This window comes from Astatotilapia calliptera, chromosome 22, assembly GCF_964374335.1.
Source record: "Astatotilapia calliptera chromosome 22, fAstCal68.1, whole genome shotgun sequence".
NCBI lineage: Eukaryota > Metazoa > Chordata > Actinopteri > Cichliformes > Cichlidae > Astatotilapia > Astatotilapia calliptera.
Genome location: NC_137442.1, coordinates 15,149,238 through 15,171,858, shown reverse-complemented (window position 1 = coordinate 15,171,858; position 22,621 = coordinate 15,149,238). Strand labels below are relative to the sequence as shown.

The 22,621-nt window shown below is 39.8% G+C and overlaps 1 protein-coding gene and 2 non-coding genes across 3 annotated transcripts; all 3 read left to right on the top strand.

The window, feature by feature from the left end:
• Positions 1-6,815: 6,815 nt before the first annotated feature.
• Positions 6,816-6,887, top strand: trnah-gug (transfer RNA histidin (anticodon GUG)). Its single transcript has one exon. It is a non-coding gene; the product is annotated as a tRNA-His (tRNA).
• An 828-nt stretch (positions 6,888-7,715) lies between these two features.
• Positions 7,716-7,787, top strand: trnah-gug (transfer RNA histidin (anticodon GUG)). The gene has a single exon. It is a non-coding gene; the product is annotated as a tRNA-His (tRNA).
• Positions 7,788-10,219: 2,432 nt separating this feature from the next.
• Positions 10,220-19,699, top strand: clptm1l (CLPTM1 like). Its single transcript, XM_026156939.2, has 18 exons — positions 10,220-10,497; positions 11,459-11,679; positions 11,774-11,868; positions 12,082-12,271; positions 12,433-12,623; positions 13,057-13,135; positions 13,375-13,492; positions 13,741-13,835; positions 14,028-14,112; positions 14,686-14,789; positions 14,927-14,992; positions 16,469-16,519; positions 16,605-16,687; positions 16,786-16,820; positions 16,912-16,967; positions 17,149-17,193; positions 18,083-18,198; positions 18,285-19,699. Exons 2-18 carry the CDS (start codon positions 11,515-11,517, stop codon positions 18,361-18,363), a joined length of 1,653 nt encoding a protein of 550 aa, XP_026012724.1. The 5' UTR covers positions 10,220-10,497; positions 11,459-11,514; the 3' UTR covers positions 18,364-19,699.
• The last annotated feature ends 2,922 nt before the right edge of the window (positions 19,700-22,621 follow it).

Genomic DNA, 22,621 nt, shown 5'->3' with positions numbered 1-22,621 from the left:
CTGAATGAGGTTTGAGGGACACTTAGGAGCTCAGGGGTGAGTTGGTAAAGTAACTGTGTCTTTGTGTGTGTTAGTGCCCACATAGCAAGCAGGTCTGGCCAGGATCTGGTATCAAGACGGCACTTTAAGTAATCTGGGAGAGTAGAAAAGCGCTATATAAAAATCAGTCCATTCACTGTCTGAACAGAGTTTCGGGCATGTTACTTTTGCACTGTTTTGCATGTTCCGGCACATGTTGTTATTGCATGGCTTGATTAAGGTACACATTATGCTGACATCTGGGGCCAGAGCTGAAACTGTTCTGGGCCAGCAGAGTGTCTACAACTGGCCCAGAACTGGCACACCACCTACAGATGGCCCACATACCGCAATGAATAACAGCCCTTTGGTGGCCCAGATCAGGTTTGCCAGAGGTAATCCACACATGGGCCAGCACAGGACGACCAGGGTGTCTGAAACTGGCCTTGTGCTGGCCCATGTGTGGGCCACCACTGGCAAACCAGGTCTGGCCCACCAAAGGGCCGTCATTCATTGCGGTATGTGGGCCGTGTGTAAGCACATTGTGTGGGCGCAATACACACACAACTGCTGGTGTGTAGAGAGAGGTGGAGCAGTGAACAATTAAGCCTACTGTAATTGGTAAACATCTGAGGATGGATAACAGCTGAATAAGTGAGGACAAATAGTGTTAAGTCATAGGATTTCCCTGTGTTTATGTTTTTCTTTTTTCATAGATGCTTTTCTAAGCAAAAAAATATTATTTTTTTTTATGTTTATGGCCATGGAGGTAAATTTCGGCCTGGCAGAAACCCTGAAAGTATTATACACAGGAGGCACACAACTTCAATTTCATGTTGGATGTTGGGGGGTCATAGAGGATCAAATGTATATAGCAGTGATGTCAACTCATTTTACATCGCAGGTCACATACAGCCCATCTTGATCTTATATGTACAGACCAGTAAAACTGAAGTTTAACTACATTTTTACTATATGAGATATCTTAATATAAGCCAACAAAGCACAATTTCAACAGTTTGTCTAGGTTTTTCTGCACAATAAAGAAATACAGCTGTAGTAAATGAATGAAATTTGTCAACATGAGTCCTTAGGCTTAAATTGTAAGAAGAAAATATGTAAAATTACAGAAATCTATCATTTAATTCTTTGGTGCATTGTGAATGACCATGAGGGGGATCTTTATTAGCAGGAAAAGCTATAAATCTCAAGAAAATATAGTTAAAAGTCCAAAATTTATATCCTCCTTCACATTTTCCAAAGCCATCCAGTGAGACAGATTGGAGTTTTCACCAGGACGATTCTGGGCCCTGGGGCCTTATGTTTGACACATCTGGTTTATAGGATGTGAGCACCAAACACAGGCTGTCAAACCCCTCACATGGCCAGACACAATCTGAAGTATACTCAAAGTTTTCCGCTTCCCAGAGTTTATGTTAAAGCATGTATGATTTGTTACAGTGCTGCCCACCAGCAGTAGCGAGGGGGAGGGGTGGGTCACTATTTCAAGAAGACTGTCACCACTGGCAGAGAGAATGTGATTGAGAACAGAAGCATCGTTAATGATTTTCAGTCACTGCAGCAGTGCGGATCACTGGTTCATGTGTATTTATGCAGCGCTGCTGAGCCACAAAAGATGCATGAAGAAATAAAAGATTTTAATGGGGGGAACGCGGTTGGAAAACTGTCTTTGTGTCTGATCTATGAGCACTCGCACAATATTTCCCATATTCTGCCAACCTGTAGCCGTTGTGCAGAATCTTCAGCTGAAGACAAATTAGCATTTAAATGAGGCAAGTTATTTTCCTTTTACGCCCGCTCTAAATTACTAACGCAATAGCTTTGATTGAGACGAGAGAAGGGAGACTGGTGGCTTTTTTAGTGTTATTGACCCAGAAAAGGTTGAGTGAGCATACTCGCTCATTTTCAGCAACACCACTGCATCAAAAAAAAAACCTCACATGGCCACGCTCGCTCACAGCCGAGAGCTGCAGCTCAACGGCCTACAACCACAGCCACCAGTGTTTGGCACTGAACAGCTTGACTGATGCTCGCTGTCTTGCCTAAAGGAGCACTCCAATGATTTTCAACCTTATCTCTTACAATGTACGTGTCACAGGGAGATACGTTAATGCACCTGCGCACTCGGCAGGACCCACTGTGTCTTGTAGGAAGTGCTCTGTTCACCTCCCCAAATCGTGCACAGGATGATGCAGTTCTGGGCTAATAAGCAGCAAGAATACATCAATCTTCTCAAAGTTCAACTTTCAACAATGTGGACATGTTGAGAAGAGTGCATTTTTCAAGAAATACTCTATAATTAACTTCTCCTTTCAAAGCTGTTTATTGGGGATTTCTTTGAGGCTATTATTTGAGGTTTCAACACGAACAGAGGTTGTTGTTATTATGTGTCAATAATGCAGGCTGTATGAGAAGATTCTGCAGCTATGACACGGCACATACTTGAGAGTCCTATCATGTCTGAATGAAGCCATAGCAAACAAATATACACCATAAGTCATGGACACCTATGTCAGAATGGCATAAAATCATCACAATAAGAGAGAAGAGTCCAGAAATCCAATACATTCAATTTCTTAGATGACAGATTAAATAAAAATGCATCAGTTTCTGAGCTTTCCTCTTAGCGGTACTCTGAATCCTTTAGAACAGGACATGCATTCAAATGCAGCTACACTTCCTAACATGCTTTGCACAATACAACAAGGCTATCTCTGTCATCATGTTAGACAGCAGTGATATTATCAATGCATACCTTCTTTTGCTTGTGCAGTGTTGCGCTGCATATAAAGTCTTTGTTGCGCCGTGACACATACAGGTATGCTTAAAGCAGAGCGATGCTGAATCCCACTTGTCTCTGAAGCACCTAGATTGCTGTTCTCAGAGTCGGTACACACCTGCCTCTTCATGTATTTGGAGACAACGCGAAGTCCCTCTTTTGTGTTGAAATGACCAAATGTTTTGCAAATGCTTGGCTCAAGAAAAGAAAGGAAATTTGCTCTCTTTCTGGAGTTTTGCATTTGTTAAAAGTCAGTTTACTCAAATACCAGGGAGTCGGTCTGGGCAGGGGTGGGGGTGGGAGAGAAGCTCTCCTGACTGGAGAGCAAAAGGGATCTCGTTAATATCCCCCATGCCTGGCAATTGAAAACGTGTGGACAGGGACACATTCTTTCTATCTGGGAGGTCACTTGGAAATAGACTGCTGAGTAACCTTCTCTCTGCCCCTGACTGGAAGGCTGTCTTTTTCTCTCTTTAGATTTCTACTGCTCTGAGCCCCGACTGCGAAACTCCATAAAGAATGATGGATGCTGATGGAGACACATGGAGTGGTGATTATGGATCATAGCAGAGTATCGAGGAAGGACAGAGAGACAGACATACGTACGGAAAGAAACCGAGAAAGAGGGGGGATTCAGAATGGTTAATGACACAACTGAATCCTTCTATTTTTTTTTTATTTATTTATTTTTGTATGTGATGCAGTTGCGCCACTGAGTGGTGGAATATGAAACTACTGCCACTGAGGTCGTTACAAACATGTATGACAATGTTCAAAGTAAATCTGAAAATCATACAAAAATTAGGTTCTTACCTTAAAAATAATGTTACAGTGCATTTTTTAAATAAATTGTCCACCCATTTGTCCATTTGTCAGATACTCAGAATGTGGAGTTTTGATACTATTTAAATGGTCTGACTTTAAACGCTTTTGCCTGTTGCTATAATGGAATAAACAATATAAAGTAATGAACAAAGTGCACAATCGCTGTATTCAGGAAAACGAATTACACACAAGTGCTGAGGCAACGTGTGGAATTAACACAAGGCTTTATATTCATGAACGAAACTTAGAGGAAAAGTGATTTAAAAGCCTTGAAGCCTGTGGGTTTAAAACTTCCAGATGGAGTACTTCACAGTTTGGAGGCCCTGAGAGCAAAAAGTCTGTGTGACCGTTAGTCTCAAAGTGAGGCGCAGGAACAGTAAGAAGAACCTGCCACTGCCTGCTCTCTGACTTACAGCGGACAAGAAATTTAGCAATTTAGATAATGTAACTCAGACTTCCTGAGGGAAGAGAACAAGTAGATCACTGGTAGGGGATAGGCTGAAGCCTTTTAATCACATCTGACAAGTAAATGGGTGTGGAATGCATCAGGGGAAAAGTTCTGCCCTCGCGGTCATATATTTTAAATGGCGCCTGACATACTGTTCCACCCAGAGGCTCAGAAACACACACTAAGTATTTCATTACTCTGGGAAACTTGTTGTAAAACAGATCGCTTCTGTTCAAGCACGTTTTTTTACAGAGCACCAGTCAGAAAATAAAATAGTGAGTCCCCAAAATAAAACTAAATGATGAAACACCAAATATTAGATTCCATCACAGGTGTAAGCATTTAGATACTTTATTTTATATTTTCTCTAAGACTGCAATAATACTCTGTCAAGTAGAAGACTTGTATTAAAGAGAAAAATTAAATAAAAGTGAAATATTATTTTGAGTGCCTCGCAATGAGGTGGCAACCTGTCTTTATGATGGGTATATGCTCCAGGAATGCCGTGATGCAGATAGGGAGTTAAGAAAAGTAGATTAAAGTATTATCAGTTAGATTATTAATAAAGGTGCACTGATGCAACATTTTACTGTTGTATCAGACTGAGGTAGAGTTTTGACCTCAGTCTCAGTTCAATTCTGGGACAATCCATTGCAACAAGCTTTGAGATTAAATGCTTAAATAAATACTTAATTTGCAGAAGGACTAAATTTTGGGCATTGATTTTTTAGACTGTTCATGTCACAGTGAATGTCAAATCTTGTGGAGAAGCATTACACGTTTTTATTGGGTCTAACAGCCCGTCCAAACAACATGAAAGTAACAGATCTTTGGGGTCTAATTCCTGGCCACTAAACTCAAACTTAGCAATTCACCAAGTGCACAGATCATTAAGGGGAGAGCTTCTAGTAAAGGGTTGAACTAGTAACAATACCTGCTACTAATTCAACCAAAGTCTTGTGCAACGGAGTCTGTGATCTAACACGTCATCTTTTATAACTTCAAATGTAACCCAAGTGGCAGGCCGCAAGCAAGAGGCGCAGTCATTGGTGTACAGAGAGTTCAGCTGAGGAGAGATGCACCGCAGATGAGGTGAGGGTCACACTGGATACAGGAAGTCTAATTATATCCAGCTGAAGATTTATGAAGTGATGTTCAGCTGGGAAATTTGCCCACAGAGCACTTCCAGAATTCATATATTCCACATACAATATCCTGATGAGGTTAGAGGGCCTCTCAGACAAATTGTAATCCTCTATTTACACAGCAGATACTTCAGGCTAACTGCAAAGGGCCAAGGACTGAGACTGTAGTGCATGCGATGAAGGAAATTTCCAAGAGGGCCAAGGACTTCATAAGACCCCGATTTTATGAAGTTACATTCAGGAGAGCTTGATCATAAGGGAGCCTGACCCCATTTATTATTACAGTGTAGGGATCATGAACTCATTTAGAGACAAACAGGGTAGATGTCACAGCGGCCTTTGTAGAATTGGTCAAAGAAAAGGCAAAAAACAAATGGCTACATCAGAGCACTAAGACTATTTCAGAGGTACACCGAAGGCATGAAGGAAAAAATAAAATCACTTATCGCTTTTGTATTTTGCCTGCCTGAGGTTATGTAAGATAAATTGGTGCTAGCTTTCGAATTGTTTCACCCTCAGGCAACCCTCCATGAGCCTGCACTGACAAGGGTACCATTCTCGCTCTGACTGTTTAGCACACAACCTCTGTGAAATTCTCACATGTGGAAAATGTAATTAAAGTAAATGGTGCATGAACTCTGTTTTAATGAACAGAAATCCAGGAAAAGATTTCCTAGCGTTTAGGGAGTTAATCAGTTAGTTCTGCATGATAATGAGAAGACAGTCTTACAATAAACAGGCCCTAGCTCAGTTTTATATCTGTTTTAATTGGGCCAGTTGGGTCAGGGATGCTTGGGATCCAGGTGGGCAACAACTGTGAGGAAAAATGTATGGTGCGTGTCCCTACATTGTTTGCCGAGATGAGGCAAAGTAGTGGCAGGGATATTTGACTAAAGCTAAATAAATTCTTTGTGTCCTAGCTCTGTTGTTTAAATCAGTCCCTTCATTGTCAGAAATATTACCACGCTCCGCATGCATAGATGTCAGTTTCACCAACACAAGCTGTAAAATAAATTCTATTGCTTTTACACAAAGATGCGAAATTGCCCACAGTTGTTCTTTTGAGGTCTTGAAACCAAAAGAAGCCTGCTCAGAGTGCAAAGGCAACACAGCTGAGTTGAAGTTCAATTTCCAAACGGATGAAAACAATCCGAGTGGCACAGGAGGAAGAGTGCTGGTAAGATGCAGTGGATGAGGAGGAGGACAAGAAGTAATTTCATATGCAATTCAAGCAACTTTGATAAACCCGATCTTTTTTTGTAGAATGGTAACAATGGAAGCGGGAGAATGAGTACAGCCCAGTCACTGCAGACTCTCTATGGAAAAGGAAATTCATATCTTCTCTTAACAGCAAGAGGCTCACACAAAACAATGCCAGCAACTGAGAGATGCTGAAGATTGTGTCAATTTGAAGCCATTTCCCCACTGGACACGTCCTCTGACAGGGTGGACATGAAGCATCAGGTCAAAGACTGCACACAAAAAGTAATACAGGTGCAGAATTAATTTGTGTTTTTTAAAGTCTTATTTGGAGGACAAATATGTCATGCCGTGTTTTTTCTCCGTGACAGCCAAATAAGCCGTGATCGTATAGTGGTTAGTACTCTGCGTTGTGGCCGCAGCAACCCCGGTTCGAATCCGGGTCACGGCAGTTTTTCTCTCATTTCCCAAGAAAAGATAAAGAGTGCGCACTGCTGAAAGCAGGGGATGTTTGTATACTTTCTACTACTGCAGAGCACAATAAAAAATGTCATCCAAATGTTCGAAATGCACCCGTGAGCAGTGCAAAAGGGCGATCTTTGCTGACAGTAGCATTTCTTAATTGTGAATGCTTTTTTTTATACCCGCTCGGTTCTGCTTGGGTTCGAGAGATGTAAATTTCATCAGCAGGCAGGCAGTGAGGGCAAGAATCTCACTAGAATCTGATGTAAGAGATTTTATACCGAAATGCACCAACTACGCATGCGCCCCAGGCAGTGGAAAGGACTTTAAAGAAGTAAAACAGGAATGACCTCTCTGCAGTGCCTATATAGACTATATAAAGGCTTGCGCAGTATCAAAAAAAATCTAGATTTGCCTTTTCTCTAGATTAAAAAAATAGTGCGAGATTTAGACTTTAACTTACATTTTCTCGCTTATTCTTGTAGATGTAGAAACACTATATGGACACTCAAATAGTTGATAGTGTTTAGCGCTATATAAGGAGCTAAACGAGAGAAAGAGGTTTTATGAAAGCAAGTTTTGGTTCAGTTGATTTTATTATTATGGAAATGTTACGTTCATTGGAAAGGACGAGCAGACTGATGCAGACACAACGGCATCATTTTTTTCTTGTAACTTTAATTATTGATGCACGTTAACATCCGTGAGCATTAATGAAAGATTGAAAGATTCTTATTAGTTTATGTGTTGAAACCCATGTATTGATTGCATTGTGAGTGGATGATAAGGTTCCCGAAAGTACCTCGGACAGTGGCAAGCCGTGATCGTATAGTGGTTAGTACTCTGCGTTGTGGCCGCAGCAACCCCGGTTCGAATCCGGGTCACGGCAATTCCTAAAGTCTCCAATGCCTGTTTTAGTTGCGTCCGCTATTACTCCTGCTTTATTGTCTGTGCGAAAGTTTTTTAGTTGTGTTAAAACTTTAATGGGCGTTAACGTTAGTACATCAATAATACGTGTGAAATATTAATACTAGAAGATTTGGGGGAAAAAAATACACCAACTTGGTGTTAAGAGACCTTTAAAACACATTACTATAGTAATGTGTTTAAGACAACTTAAAAGAATAAAAGGTCGACACTGAGACAGTGATACCCTTGAGCCAATTTCACAAAAAAGTACACAGCTAGGGATAAATATTTAACTAATTTCAGTGGACTATGTACTCTACATGAACACTACTTGTGTTAAAATGCACATCAGTTAGTGTAACTGTGGCCCTCGAAGCAGATGCTTTTAAAACACATTCTACAGTAATAGTTTGCAGAGAATGATTCAACATAGTCAAGAACTGAGTGAAAAACTTAAATTATCACCAGTTACTTGTGCCACTGTATCATAGAAATGTTGTTCAGTAAATGATAATTTCACACCACTGTTCTCTAACATCCTTAACATCATCAGCAGGAGTATTTTGTCAATGCCACATTTCTTTGCATCTTGGTTATGAAAAAAAGAAATGAGATGGATGTTCATCAATAAGGAATTCCGACTAGGTGGTAAATTCTGCAATGTAAAACAAAGACATCCAAACTTGTGAATGTCTTTTTTTTTTTTTTTTTGTTTACCCTAGTAGATTTGATGTTTGGAAGTTATTATAATAATCTTGAATTTGAAGTGCACTTTTAGATTTTGAGAATAATGGCTAACATTTGTAATATCTGCCTTCAGGAAAAAGCTTTACATTTCCGAGAGTAGCTGGTTTATTCATGGGATGTGAAACTTCTGCATCTTAAAGGAAAACTTTTCATTTTCAAATTAACTTTCATAAATGAAAGTGGGTGGGTATAACTCATGAAAAAAAATTAAGATGTTGGATTAATGCACAAGGTATATTGTGCAAGGATCTACAAATGTAACATCTGTACGAGTATGTCTGTGAAGGTTCTCAGTCATCCAGGTCATCGTAGTCAAAGGAGCTTTGATTGATTGATTGAATCTTTATTTTGAACATGTTGAAAAAGTATAAAAAAAATAGAATTAAAAGAGACAAATGAACAAAGCAAACAAAAGGAAAACGAGCAACCACAACTCCAAATAACGTCCATGTTCAAAAAGGAGCAGGAAGAAGCATAAGCTTATTTAATCCCACCCCTTTTCCACTATCTAGTATCAATAGACTACAGAAATACCTCCTTGCAATTACATTATATGTTATGTGCAATTTTTTTTTTCAATATATACACATATATGTTTCTATCTATCCATACATACGTATATACACACATACGCACATATACACATTTTCAATAACCCCATTAACACCTCAAGGATACACAACCTACAATTATATATATATAGCAAAGAAAAGCGTCTGGACGTCTTTAAGTTACTTGAAGACGTTTCACTTCTCATCCGAGAAGCTTCTTCAGTTCTGAGGTCAAATGGTGGAGAGTCCCAGAAAGTCGCCTGACAGGGTTTGTAAAGTGGATGGACTGATGGGCAGTCAGTGAGCCAGGGCTCCAAGTGAGTACGTGTCTTTCAGCTTGCTTTTAAGAATGCAGCTCTTTACCATTGGACTCCCTGTTGTGGAACCAAAATTGCTGAGTGCAAGGATTTTTTAGCCATAAATAACTCATAACTGAAGACAAAACTACATAAGGTGCACCATGCAATGACCTCAAAGAACAGTAACACTGCATATTAACTTGGCAATAAGCTGCTGTTCATGGACTTTGCTCTTAGCTCTTTCTATAGCTTTGGGGCCACCAAAACTTAAAACAAAAACACATTGTTCTAACATTTAAACAAAAACAGTGATAACAGAAGTCAAAAAATAAAGGTACTAGTCAGAAATTCCTCTTTTTGGGCTCCAAGTGAGTACAAGAAAGTGGGGTCGGAGATTCATCAGATACCCGGATGTTCAAGGTTACTCTCTCAGGCATTTAATAAAGACTTTAAGAATTTTAACTCTCATGAGTAAAACATATCAGTGCATGGAGCCAAAAATATTTTTCTTCCTTCAAAATATTTCTCAGACACCTGCAGTTTCCTATTTGACCATGGAGTAGTGAACTGTGGTTAGGGTTTTGTAACTAGAAAAGCACAATAAATAAATATCTGTAATAAAATGACAACTTTCCATGAAAGATCAAGATTCACTGAATACAAATTATGGAATTACATCAAATAAAATGATGATTTCTTGATTTTTTTCCCCTTTAAATAAGTAGATAAATAATTTCAAACGAGATATTGATATTTATTCCCGCTCCAAGTGCGCCAGTGACGTCAAATCTCGCGGCATCACTTCCCCAAATCTCGCTGGAGAAACTAACAAGGAAGCGAATGGCGGAAATGTAGATCCACCTCACGCTTTCAGTTAGTCATTTCTGGATATAGCTCTTTCTTTTCTTCTTAAAAGCAGAACCGAGCCCAGAGTCCAGCAGATGTCTTCAGGCGAAAGCACTACGCGGTTCTGAAGAAGCGATGCGGTCGCTTTGAGTCGCCTGACAGGGTTTGTAAAGTGGATGGACGGATGGGCAGTCAGTGAGCCAGCTGAGAGCGTCCTGTCACCGACAGCCTGCCAGTTTAAACACCGGTAATGTGTAACGTTAATATGGGGGGTTTACTTATTTTATGTGACTTAAAAGCCAAGTGAAACAGAATTCGTTCAGGATTAGCGTCACTAAAGCTGTGGGTTCAAGGTAGCACATCATCCCCACACAGAAAAAGCAAATGCAGATCCGACCATATGGGAAAAACTGACAGCAGGTGTACCATAGTTTGAGTTGGTTAAAGAGCTTCAGAGTGCCTGCAGCCTGAGCAGCAGACAGTTTGATGCTTTTACCATCAGTAAAAAAAAACAGGTGTGCGGGTGTTTACTGCAACTTGACGCAGAAGTAAACCAAACAATCTGTGGGAGACCTGAGTCTCCAGTGTGCTAACAATGATTCTGTTATTTAGATGTGTAGTACTATATATTTTTCCAGACAGTATCAGATCAGTTCACTACATCACCTGCCATTTAATCTCTCTAAATATGAGGGCCTCCTTTCATCCTGCTAATGACTTGTTTGTAGGGTTGCCAACTCCCTGAAAAATAAATAAGGGACACCTCACGGCCAGGGCTGGGCGACCCGATTGTCTTCACCCTTCCCAGTGTGAGGAATTTTTTTTAGCTCTTTTTTTTTGGTGTGTGAAATTATTTTTTTAACCTTTTGACAAAGTGCGTCCCTTTTCAGCTCAATACTTTTGTTTCTAAATACGGAACGATTCTGTTTTTCAAGGGACGGTTGGCAACCCTACTTGTTTGTGTGGTACAACCGGGATAAAACTGGAAGAGCAAGTTTTGGCAACTGTTCCTGACCAGCTGTATCCCATATTCATTAAAACGATTGGCAAATAAACTCTTTATCTTAATTTATTTTTTCTTTCTAAGACTAATCTGAGACAAGTGACAAGTCAGGTGATTGAGACAATTGTCTGATCCCTAATTGGCGTTTAAAATTAGTTGAGTTTTGAGCTTCATACTTAAATCGAATGCAATGCCTCATTTGCAGACATATGGCCCTGCCGCTCAGTTAGCCGAGGGAGACGAGGAAACGACGCGAGCATCATGTTTCTGAAAACATCGTTCACCACCCTGATCGTGGGGGTGTTTGTGGTCTATGTGCTCCACACCTGCTGGGTGATGTACGGGATCGTGTACACCAAACCCTGCAACAACCCCAAAGGTGCCAACTGCATCACACCCTTCCTGGCTGGGAACCCCAAACTGCAGGTCAGTTGTGAGCAAGGATGGTCGCGCCGGTCATGCATGAGTCTGGTTTCTCTCTTTGATGCGGATGCCTGACATGTTCGTCTTTGTTCTTTAGCTGAGCATCTACACCACACTGCGGTCGAACGCAGAAGGAGGCCATACTCTGATCCACAAAGAGGAGAACTTTGATGTCAACAGCAAGTTTGAAAGGTTGGTTGTTTGGGGAGGGGTTAAGAGATTCACATTTATTATCTTAACGGAAGTAAAACCTATGAGATAAAAACAGACACTGAATTGAATGCACAGCCCCTTGTGGTATGACACGGTGTTACACGGAGATTTGATTGAAGCATTCTGAAAAACGGATTTCTTTTTTAAGTTCTGTTTTAAATTTCGTTTCTTTCTTTTCCATGTTTCCCACAGGACAATCAATGTCTCCCTACCTAAGAAAACCCGTAATAATGGAACTCTATACGCACTAATATTTGTCCATCAAGCTGCCCACGATCCGTGGCACGATCCACGACAAGTTCACTTGGTTGCTCAGCTCACCACGTACATGGTCCCTAAACCGCCTGAAATCTCTCTGATATCTGGGGAAGATAAAACAAAGGTACCATACTGTCTCTGCTACTGCTGAAAGTCAACACACAGAAAGTTAACAGCTATGTAGTTTTTCTTTAAAAAGATCCTCAGATATGCAGAAGAATTGTGCTCTTTTATCAAGCTTTAATCAGATCACTAAACTCCTATCCTGCCTTTGCACTCGCGCAGGGTCAGAAAGAAGGCCAGCAGAAGAAGCTGCATGATGCAGCGGCAGGGGGCGGAGCCAGAGCTGGAGCCACCTCTGTGTCAGACCATCCAGTTTCACACTGGCGCTCCCGCCTCACTGTCAACATTGTCGGCGACCACTTCCTCTTTGACAGAGAATACCTCCCAAATGATGTCCACAGATACCTCAGAGTGTAAGATGGCGGCTACACAAACGCAAACGGCACTATGAGAGGAAATAGATATCCAAGTTGTTGTTTTTTGTTGTTGTTGTTGTTGTTGTTGTTGTTGTTTTTAAAGAAGAGGTTTAAAAGAGGTCCACAGTTTGGGAGCTCTAACCTAAGGCCCAGCCACTTTAATTTATTAGCCAAGACCTAGAAATAGCCAAAAGGGGTGTGGCATGTAAAGGGTTAAAAAGTGCCTATTCTAATCCAGGCAGTTGTTTTCTGATTCAGCCGCAACCGGTGAAGTGGGCCATGACCGATGCCGACATAAAGAGCATTTCAATAGTGGAGGCGAGAAAAAGAAAGGATGCTTTGAGCTGTACTAGCTGTACTTTTAATGGATTACAGGCTTGTCGTGACGATCAAAGAGTTTCATAAAATGTTTTATCTGTATGTGTTCCAGGTTTCAGAATGGGAAGAAGGTGGTGTATCTACCTCTGCTGTTTGTTGATGAGCTCAGCAACCGGGTCAAGGACCTCGTGGTAAGTTTTCGATTTTAAATAAATATTATGCAACAGACTGCAACTCCCTGTCAGGTAGTCCCAGTGGCAGATTTTCAAATGCAATGCTTTTTTTCTATTCATTGTATTTGCTCACGGAACCTGGTTAGAGGACAATGAGTTTATGAGGCCACAATAATGATGTGTTAGTGAATGCATGGCTGAGAAGCACGTTATAGGAAACGTTGAACATATTTTTTTTCCCATGTTTTTGTGTGTAGGAGATCAACAGTACCACTACAGAACTTCCTCTGATCATCTCCTACGACTCAATCTCTCTGGGCAGACTTCGATTCTGGATCCACATGCAAGACGCCGTTTACTCTCTGCAGCAGTTCGGTATGCTAATCTTCCTGCTTGCTTTACTTCACACGTTCACTGCAGCCCTGAACTTTTCTAGACATTACCTGATCGAGCATCCTGTGCGAACGCAAAGTTTGAAGTTCGCCTCCTACTATAAGTGATGTATGATTGCACAGTGCGGTGCATTTAGTCTATCTGCATCCTTCAGATCGAGCTTCAGCCAGGTTTCCTCATCATGTCTACACACCTAAATGCAGTGCGGTTTTCTGTATCTGTTTTTGCAGGGTTCACAGAGAAGGATGCTGATGAGATTAAAGGGATCTTCGTGGATACCAACCTGTATTTCCTGGCCCTGACTTTCTTTGTAGCTGCTTTCCACGTGAGTGTGGCTGCAGACTTTTAGAGTGTACTTTGAATCCTTAAGTGAGCTGTTCATTTTAGTTCACAGTAGGAAACGTTTTTATCATTACAAAATATCACATATAAGTAAAGCTTGGGGTAATAAGTCACCTAACTGGGTCATTTTAAGGTCAAATAAAGATGCCAGTCTTAACTCTGAATGCTCTTTCAGCTCCTCTTTGACTTCCTGGCCTTCAAAAATGACATCAGCTTCTGGAAGCAGAAGAAAAGTATGGTGGGAATGTCCAGCAAAGCAGGTTTGTTAGCTTCACGGCACTGTTTCACCTTCTCACCAAACCCCTTCAAAATCCAGTTTATACAGTTTATATGGGCATAAAGAATCACCATGAATACATTTGTGGTTAGTGGCTAAATAAACTGCTCCTAGTAGAGTGTGAATGTCACCCTGTAATAAGGCTTTGACAAATGTGCAGAACAGGTGAATCTACAATATTTTTTTCATATTCTGAATCTGCTGGTTGGCCAGCAATATTTCACCCACAAGGATTATAAGAGAGAGCGCTTGTACCTTAATAGTTTTTGAATCATTTTGGCTTTGCAGTGACAGATCCACAGAACCGGCACTGTGGGACCTCTGATTTATGGGTTTTTAGAGAAGTGGCAGCTGAGAAAAAACAACAAAAAACACAGTGTAACTATATAACCCTACAAATGTTTCCCAGTGTTGTAAGATTACACAAAAGGCTTTTAAAACATGTGGGATAAAGTGTTATCAAGAGACTCGAGCTGAACCAAATGATCGGTCATCAGTGTCAGTTTGGGAGAGCCATTTACTATCTCACATTTTCTGTTGTTTGCTTCTATTTCAGTGCTGTGGCGCTGTTTCAGTACCATAGTGATTTTCCTCTATTTGCTTGACGAGCAGACCAGTCTGCTTGTCCTCATACCTGCAGGGATCGGCTCTATGATTGAAGTAAACACACGCGCGCAATTAAAAATGAATTTAAACACACACAAAATGACCATTTATTCCCACTTCAGATTTGATTAAAAGGTGATTACGTGATCTGTAATATGTAATAATGTTTCTTTTCTTCTTCTTTTTTTAAGGTTTGGAAAGTGAAGAAAGCCTTTAAGATTCAAGTTTTCTGGAAAGGAGGCAAACCCACATTCCTGGTATGGCTACACAGATATACACACGAAATTGAGCATGCCTGCTTTAAAATGCTGTGCAGTACACAGTGTTGTATAAAAGTCTTTAGCAACTCTTTAGCTGCACTTGGATTTTTTATTTTTTTTTAAAGGCTTGAGCAACAGTTCTCCAGGCTTTTTGGAGCTCTTTGAAAGTTTGGACATTGGCTACTTTTCCACTAATTTTCAGTCCAGTCCAAACCTGAACCTGAACATTTCAGAAGGGGGGGAAAAAACATTTTCAGATGAATCTTAATTTGTTTTTAACACTGAGCTCAACGATCATTCAAGCATGCAAAAGACACCTCAGAGGATGAACCAGTTTTGTGGACGCATAACAGACAACTTGGCAAAGAAGCAATTTAAATTTTAATCTTTAGGCGCTTTCTTACTAGCAGCGTGTTGCAAAAACATGTCATTTGTTGTCATGTCTTTAGCCGAATATACAAAACACCACAAGCACAGTTTAACATAATCTCAAATAAATTTGTATTTTTGCACCAACAAGGTGATTCCCAAAGTGCTATAAGCCAGAAGCTTGGCATATCTCAGCATGGTGTGCAGTGTCTTTAAAGAACTTGAGGAAACTGACCAAATGAAAGGCAAAAGAAGGTGGAGCAGACCTAAAAATTATGTACCTACAGTTGCTGTCAAGAAGCCAGTTTTAAGGGAACTTGGGAGAAAAGGTCTTGAGGTGTGATGAATCCAAATCGCAAATTTCTGGTTATTTGCTGAGGATGTCAGGAGATGGGCACAACATTGAGTGTCAGTTAAGAGCTTTAAATGTCTTTCCAGAAGCCTGGATCTGAAAACTACTTAAAGAAATTATGAGAAATCTTGCCTAAGAGTTCAGGCTATGTTAAAGAATAAAGGTGGTCATACCTGTACATTCTGTTTTTTGCCTTATACACTGTAATTCCATATGTTTAAATAGATATTTAAATAAAAGTACAACATATACGCATCCAGTTATTTCCTATGCCAGGAAGGCTCTGGGTTAAGGAGTAGAGACCAGTCTTACACAGCCTGTGCTACAACATCCGACTCACTCTTAAATTATCTGACATGTTGACTCAAAGTACCATTTTTCTCTAACTGCTGCTTTTTTATCTGCTGGTTTTATTCTCTTATGGTGCTTTCTGCTGTAATAATATTTGTATTCAATTAAATTACTGTCCTTTCACAAAGCACAGAGCAGATAATGGAACTTTAGCCATGTTAATAAATAAAAAAGATAAATGTTCATGCAGCATTGTAGGCAGGATAATACATGCTTAATAGAAAACACGACAATCCTTTCTTATAAATGTAAAACGCTACATCGAGGCGCTTGAGTTTATAATTGTCCTTGTCGGCATTTTTCCTTAATTTCTGCAGCACTGACCGCAACTGTCGAGATTTTTAAAATGTGAGTGAAAACACGTGTCGAGTGTGCTAATGAGTGTTTTTGTTCTGTTACAGTTTGGAAAGTTAGATGAATCTGAGAGGAGAACAGAAGAATATGATACCCTGGTAGGGCACAAGACAATTAATTATCAGTTGTTTCTTTGAGATATGAGCACTTACGCTGATTGCCTCTTTCTTTATTTTTCTGTAGGCCATGAAGTATCTCTCATACCTCCTTTACCCACTGTGTATCGGAGGGGCAGTGTATGCACTAATATTTTTACGATATAAGAGGTAGGAGTCTGCGTATGTGTAAGTAACAATAACGGGATACTGATTGACTCAGTCTGACAGGTCATCACTCATTTTGATTGTGTATCTTTCTGTTGTAGTTGGTACTCGTGGCTGATTAACAGCTTGGTGAACGGTAAGGTGCTCTATACTCTTAGCACACACACAAAATACTTCTGTCCATAACAGTCATAATAAATTCTCGTGTGTTTTTCTTCACTTTATAGGTGTTTATGCATTCGGGTTCCTCTTCATGCTTCCTCAGCTATTTGTCAACTATAAGGTTAGTTTTACTTTGAAGTTACTGATTCACAAAAATCAGTAACCCACGCAATCTGTGTAATAAATGCACACATTACAACCTAACAATAAAATGCCACAGTGTGCAAACTGCAGTTTATTTACCATAACAAAACAGCACAGTAGTCATGTCTGATTATTCAGCTCTGTTCTTTATTTAACAGCTGAAGTCTGTTGCCCACTTGCCCTGGAAAGCCTTCACGTATAAGGTAAAAAATAAATTTCCTGTTGTTTTCTGAGTGGTTTAGCAAATGGATGGTAAGGCCTCAGTAACACAGGCTGAGAGACTGATTGGTAACCTAAGGAAAAATGCGTGTTCTGCGAGTGGTTGCTGGCAGTCACTAGATAAAATCGGCCACAAAGAGGGTGCTGCAAAAATCCCGTTTTAATGGTTTTGATCTCAAGGCGGATGGCACGGTCGCCTGTAGTTTGCACGGAAGACGTCCACTTGTCTGCACGCACTTGCCAACTTCTCTCCGAAGGGTAGCGAAACTGTGACGTAAATAGAAACCGAGGCAATTTGCCTAAAAGAAATAAGTGAACTTTTGGAATGCTGTTGTTTGCAGCACTTTTATTTTGAAGGAGAATATTCTGCATTTCCAGTTTGCATCATGTTTTTTACTATCGTGCTCACTGAGTAGATTGCAATCAAGCAGTGTTTACAGACGAGTCGGCTTTCTCAATTCAAACTGGATGATCGTAGTATTATACCGGCAATCACAAGGAGATTTTTTTTCTTTTTCTTTTTTGGTGCAGCACCCTCTTTCACTTGTCAACCAGTCCAAGAATGCACATATTTCCCTAGCAACCAGAGATTGCCGGGGAGTGACTGACTGGTCTCTAAGCCGGTGTGACTGAGGCCTACATCTTTCATACTGTTTTTACAGCTTTTAACTTTCCATATAATAATGTTGGTCAGTGATTTAATTACTAAAGAACTCTCACTTCTAAATTTGAAAGAAAGTGTATCTATTATTTTTTTTAATGTTCAAGAGCCGATGTAATTTGTCAGAATAACTGATCACCCCTACAAACAATGACTACTTTATTTTTTATCTATCTTTTGAGAATGTTCATGGACTTCTTTCATGTTAACAGGCATTCAATACCTTCATCGATGACGTGTTTGCCTTCATCATCACCATGCCAACGTCTCACAGACTGGCCTGTTTCAGAGATGATGTGGTGTTTCTCATCTACCTTTACCAGAGATGGTACATGCACACTACATTACACGTAGCACATTTGTTAAAAACGTGCACATTTTTTGAGAGTTAAAACTCTCCGTTTCTTTCACCAGGCTCTACCCTGTGGACAAAACAAGAGTAAACGAATATGGAGTGTCGTACGATGAAAAACCCAAAGGGAAGAGTCACTAGACTCGGAGGAATTTGCTTTTATGATCTGGAATCTGTGGGTATTGTCTTGTTTCCACTGGTGTCCACTCATCTTTATCAACCGGAATGAGTTTAATGGTCAGGGGGACATTTTTTGTTGTATATGTTCCAGGCACATAAATGTGCTTATGGTTCGGACTTTTTCCACCCTGTTAAAAATTGTTAAAAGGGCAATATCATTTTCTGCTTCGTCTGACAGTCTGACGAGGCCTTCTTGTTTTGTTTTGGGGGTTTTTTTTGGTGGGGCGGGGGTTAGTTACAGTGTGTGTGATGGGACACAGTGACAGTGTGTTTTTATTTTTCCAGAGTTTTAAATGCACAAAGGAATCTTTATAATTCTTAACAATGCTACGCTCGTGTTTTGAACAAGTTGGATTCAGCCTGCTCCGACAGCTGGCAGATGTAGTATATCTACGAGCTGCAGAGAAAGAGCTGCTTTGCTCATCTGAGAGCTTTATTCAGTAAGAAGACATAATCCAGTGGCTTGTTGTATACCTACCAGATAAGACAGCCTTCAAGTAAAATCAAGATAGCTGTGTGATGGCAGGGATAGAAAGACTGTGCTGTGACAAAAAAGGAGGGAGTGTGGCAAAGGTGAAGCATTCTGACTGATGTTTCAGGCAGCTCAATAATATTGTTCCAGACAGTCTCAGAAAAATCAGGATGTAGTCATAATTGCAGCTTTTGTGCTTAAGTGGCCACTATTTCTAAATTCGTAGCTGGTGTTGATGGTAATTGGAATAAAAATATGAAAGCTGCAATAAGCAAAGGTAAGCCATACAGAAACTAAAAATGATATATTGTTAGCTCTGTTGAATATGTAAATTATCAGAAAATATGTTCATTATTTTTAAGCATTTCTCAATAACTTGGCAATCTGGCTCTTTAAAAAAAAAACTGTACAAAATTATATCCAAAATGATCATGTGCATACAGTTGGCATTTGTTAGTTCTGTGACAAAGAACGGTCATGTTTAATGCTACAGTCACACTAGGGAAAACAGTAGTTGGAGGCCACGGCATGACCAAACCATTCTGCCGGTGTTCTGTAAACTTGTAAGTCAAAGTGACTTTAGTGCAAGACGGCGACGAAATGGCAGTAAGGCCAATAAGACAGTCTGCTATCAGTTTGCAACTGAATAGGATCCAGTTGGCAATTACATGCAATCTGCTTATGAAGAGAGAGGTTACAAATTCACATTAAACCCTAGCATTCAGAGTCCGGCAAGTGTAAAATGGGAATTCCTCCATGAATAGTGATGTAGTTGATGTAAAGTATTCACATTTTTGTTGTCTTTTTTTTTTTTTTTTTTTTTTTCTCCTAGTTACAAGAAAGTCGCTGTCCTGCTTTTACTCTAGTGTGACTGAGCTGTAAAGAGGACCTGTTATGCTCGTTTTCTATTACACACACTGTTATGATGTAAATGTTCATAGTAAGAGATAATTAGATACACACATTTGAACGTAATCTCCGAATGGGAGAAATGAAACACCAAAACCATAACAAAACGGTTTACGGGACTTTTTTTCTACTTCCTTATTAATATGATGATATCAGCTTATCAAGAAGATATGCAGACCTGTATACATAAATTGACGGTGATTAAGTTTGCTTCCAGTAGCTTACTTTTGCTTCCGCAAAGCAAACAAAGTTGCCAAAATAATAAAATACAACGGTATGCATGACAGAGAGGGCAGCCTTAAAGAGGGAGCAGCTTAAATAGCTTATTTCACACAATGTAAAATTTCAAATCGACATAAGTATGCTTTTAAAATGAGAATAAACTGTAACATTTGAGGGCAAAATCAAAGAAAATGGGATTTAAAACGTAAACGTTTAGAAATCCAAATTGGAAAAGTGATGCATTTGAATGCATCACTTTTCAGTTCTGCTGAAGAAGCGCGGATTGTTACACAATTCCGTTTATTTGCCAGTAGATGGCAGGAGAATTTCACTAGAGGCAGAGGAGAAAGTTGTGATCTGTTGCCATGGAGAGAAGATTAATTGCCCAAGACATTCCAGACACTTAAGCTTGAAAGTTCCACAATCTGTGAAGTTGAGTTCTGTATGTTTTGTGTCTCTGTAAATGGTACTGACTGCTTCATGACATTGTACCACTGACAGTCCTACTGTCTTTTCCATCCATCCATCTTCTTTTTTTCTTTTTTCTTTTTTTTTTCTTTTTTTACATAACTGGGCCAAGAAAATCTGCTAGTGCCAAATGTGAGAATGAATAATGTTACCATTGTACGTTCACAATGGATGGTACATCGGATCTTTTGAATAAACACTGACATTGTGAGAGAGATGATGACGGAAATCTTTAAACAAAGTATTATTACACTGAGTTTATGCAATCAAAATTTGATTTTTTTTTTTTTTTTAAGACTTTAATTGAAATAATGTACTTAACATTCAGATATCATGATATATTAGGTCTGTATATAAAGGTTCTGCACAGGATTTATGTTTCTTAAAAATAGAGTTGGCAGAGATTTGCCTTTAAATTGTTTTACTTATTGTAATGTTTGTGTTTTTTGATTGAGATGAAATTAAAAAATAACTGACAAAATGTTACGTGTAGTTGGTATGTTACTATTGCTGGGGTAAACTGTTCAGTGGAAATGTTGCTCAGAGATAACCTGAGTAATGCAGAGATAATTTCATTTGTTAAGGGAAAAATCTAGCAAAACCTATCTGGCGTGATGTAAAAAAGTAATCTCTCTCTCACTCACTTACTCACTCACTCACACTAAATCGTGCAATGACTTTGGTTAGATAATCGAGGCCTAATTACTACAAGATCTGTTGGATCAAGAAATTACTCTAACAGAATCTGTCTGACAGTGAAGTATACATCAAATCATGTCACGATCTAAAGAAACTCAAGAGCAGCAGAGAACAAAAGTTGGGCATCTATCAGTCTTACTAAGCCATTTCTAAAGCTTTGGGACTCCAGTGTACCACACTGAGAGCCTTTATCCACAAATGGAGAAATCTTGAAACAGTGGTGAACCCTCCCAGGAGTGGTCGCCCTACCAAAATGACTTAAAGATCACATCAAGAGAGGAAGAAGGACTAATGAACTGCCAGCCTCACTTGCACAATTAAGGTCAGAGTTCATAATTTAACAGTAACAAAAGAGACTTGGCAAAAATGGCATCCATGAGGAAGTTCCAAGGTAAAAACCACTGTTGACCAAAAAGAACAGAGTATCAGTCACATTTGGCAAAAAAGAAATCAACTTGATGATTCTAAGACCTTAGGGAAAATATTCTGTAGACTGATGAGGTTTTTTGGAAGCTTTCAGAACCACTACACCTGTCATAAAACTAACACAGCTTTTCTGAAAAATGGCATACCAGTAGTAAAACATGGTGGTGGTAGCATGATGTTCTGGAGCTGCTTTGTTGCTTCAGGACCAGGACAACTTGCTGTAATTGATGGATGTCCAGCCATCGATTCATGGCCTAAAGCTCAATCACACAACCACCACAATCAAAAAGAGTGCACAAACCTTGCAGGAGAGGAAAAGGCAGTACAGCTCTCTGCAATGTGGTACACTGCTGCTGTAAGGTCTCTGAGTGTAGTTAAGTGTTTCTATAAATACAGTACTCCTGCATTCCTCCGCAATTTACACATACACCAAGATGGTCTTTTTTTTTTTCCAATATATTTTTATTGATTTTATAATTGAGCAGTATACAACAATCACCTTCAAAAGAACACAATAGAAGGTGGACGGTAAGTCAACAAGGTGGTAATACAGCATACATAAATGTTAAGACAGAGTATATTTCACTTAAGTTTATCCATCAGGCTAATGACTGGTTGCCAAATCTTATAAAACACACTCTCTCGGTTAGACAAGGTAAACCTGATTTTCTCCAGATGGAGTACATTTCCAAATTCTCTCAACCACATTTCAAAGGTAGGAGGTTTATCAGACTTCCAGCAGAGAAGTATCAGCTTTCTAGCCACAAGTGTGGTCATTGACACAACCTGTGTCTCTGTCTTGTCCCTTGCCCATCCCGGTTCAGACACCCCAAACAATGCTGCAAAGGGGGTACACGGGACCTCCCTGCCAATGGCCTTGGTCAGAAAATCAAACAAATGATTCCAAAAGAGCTGTAGTTTTTGGCATTGAAAGAAAAGGTGAGATAAAGTTCCTCGACCACTTGAACACTTAACACAGAGGGCTGAAACGTTCTTATATATTTTTTCCACTTTAGTGGGAGA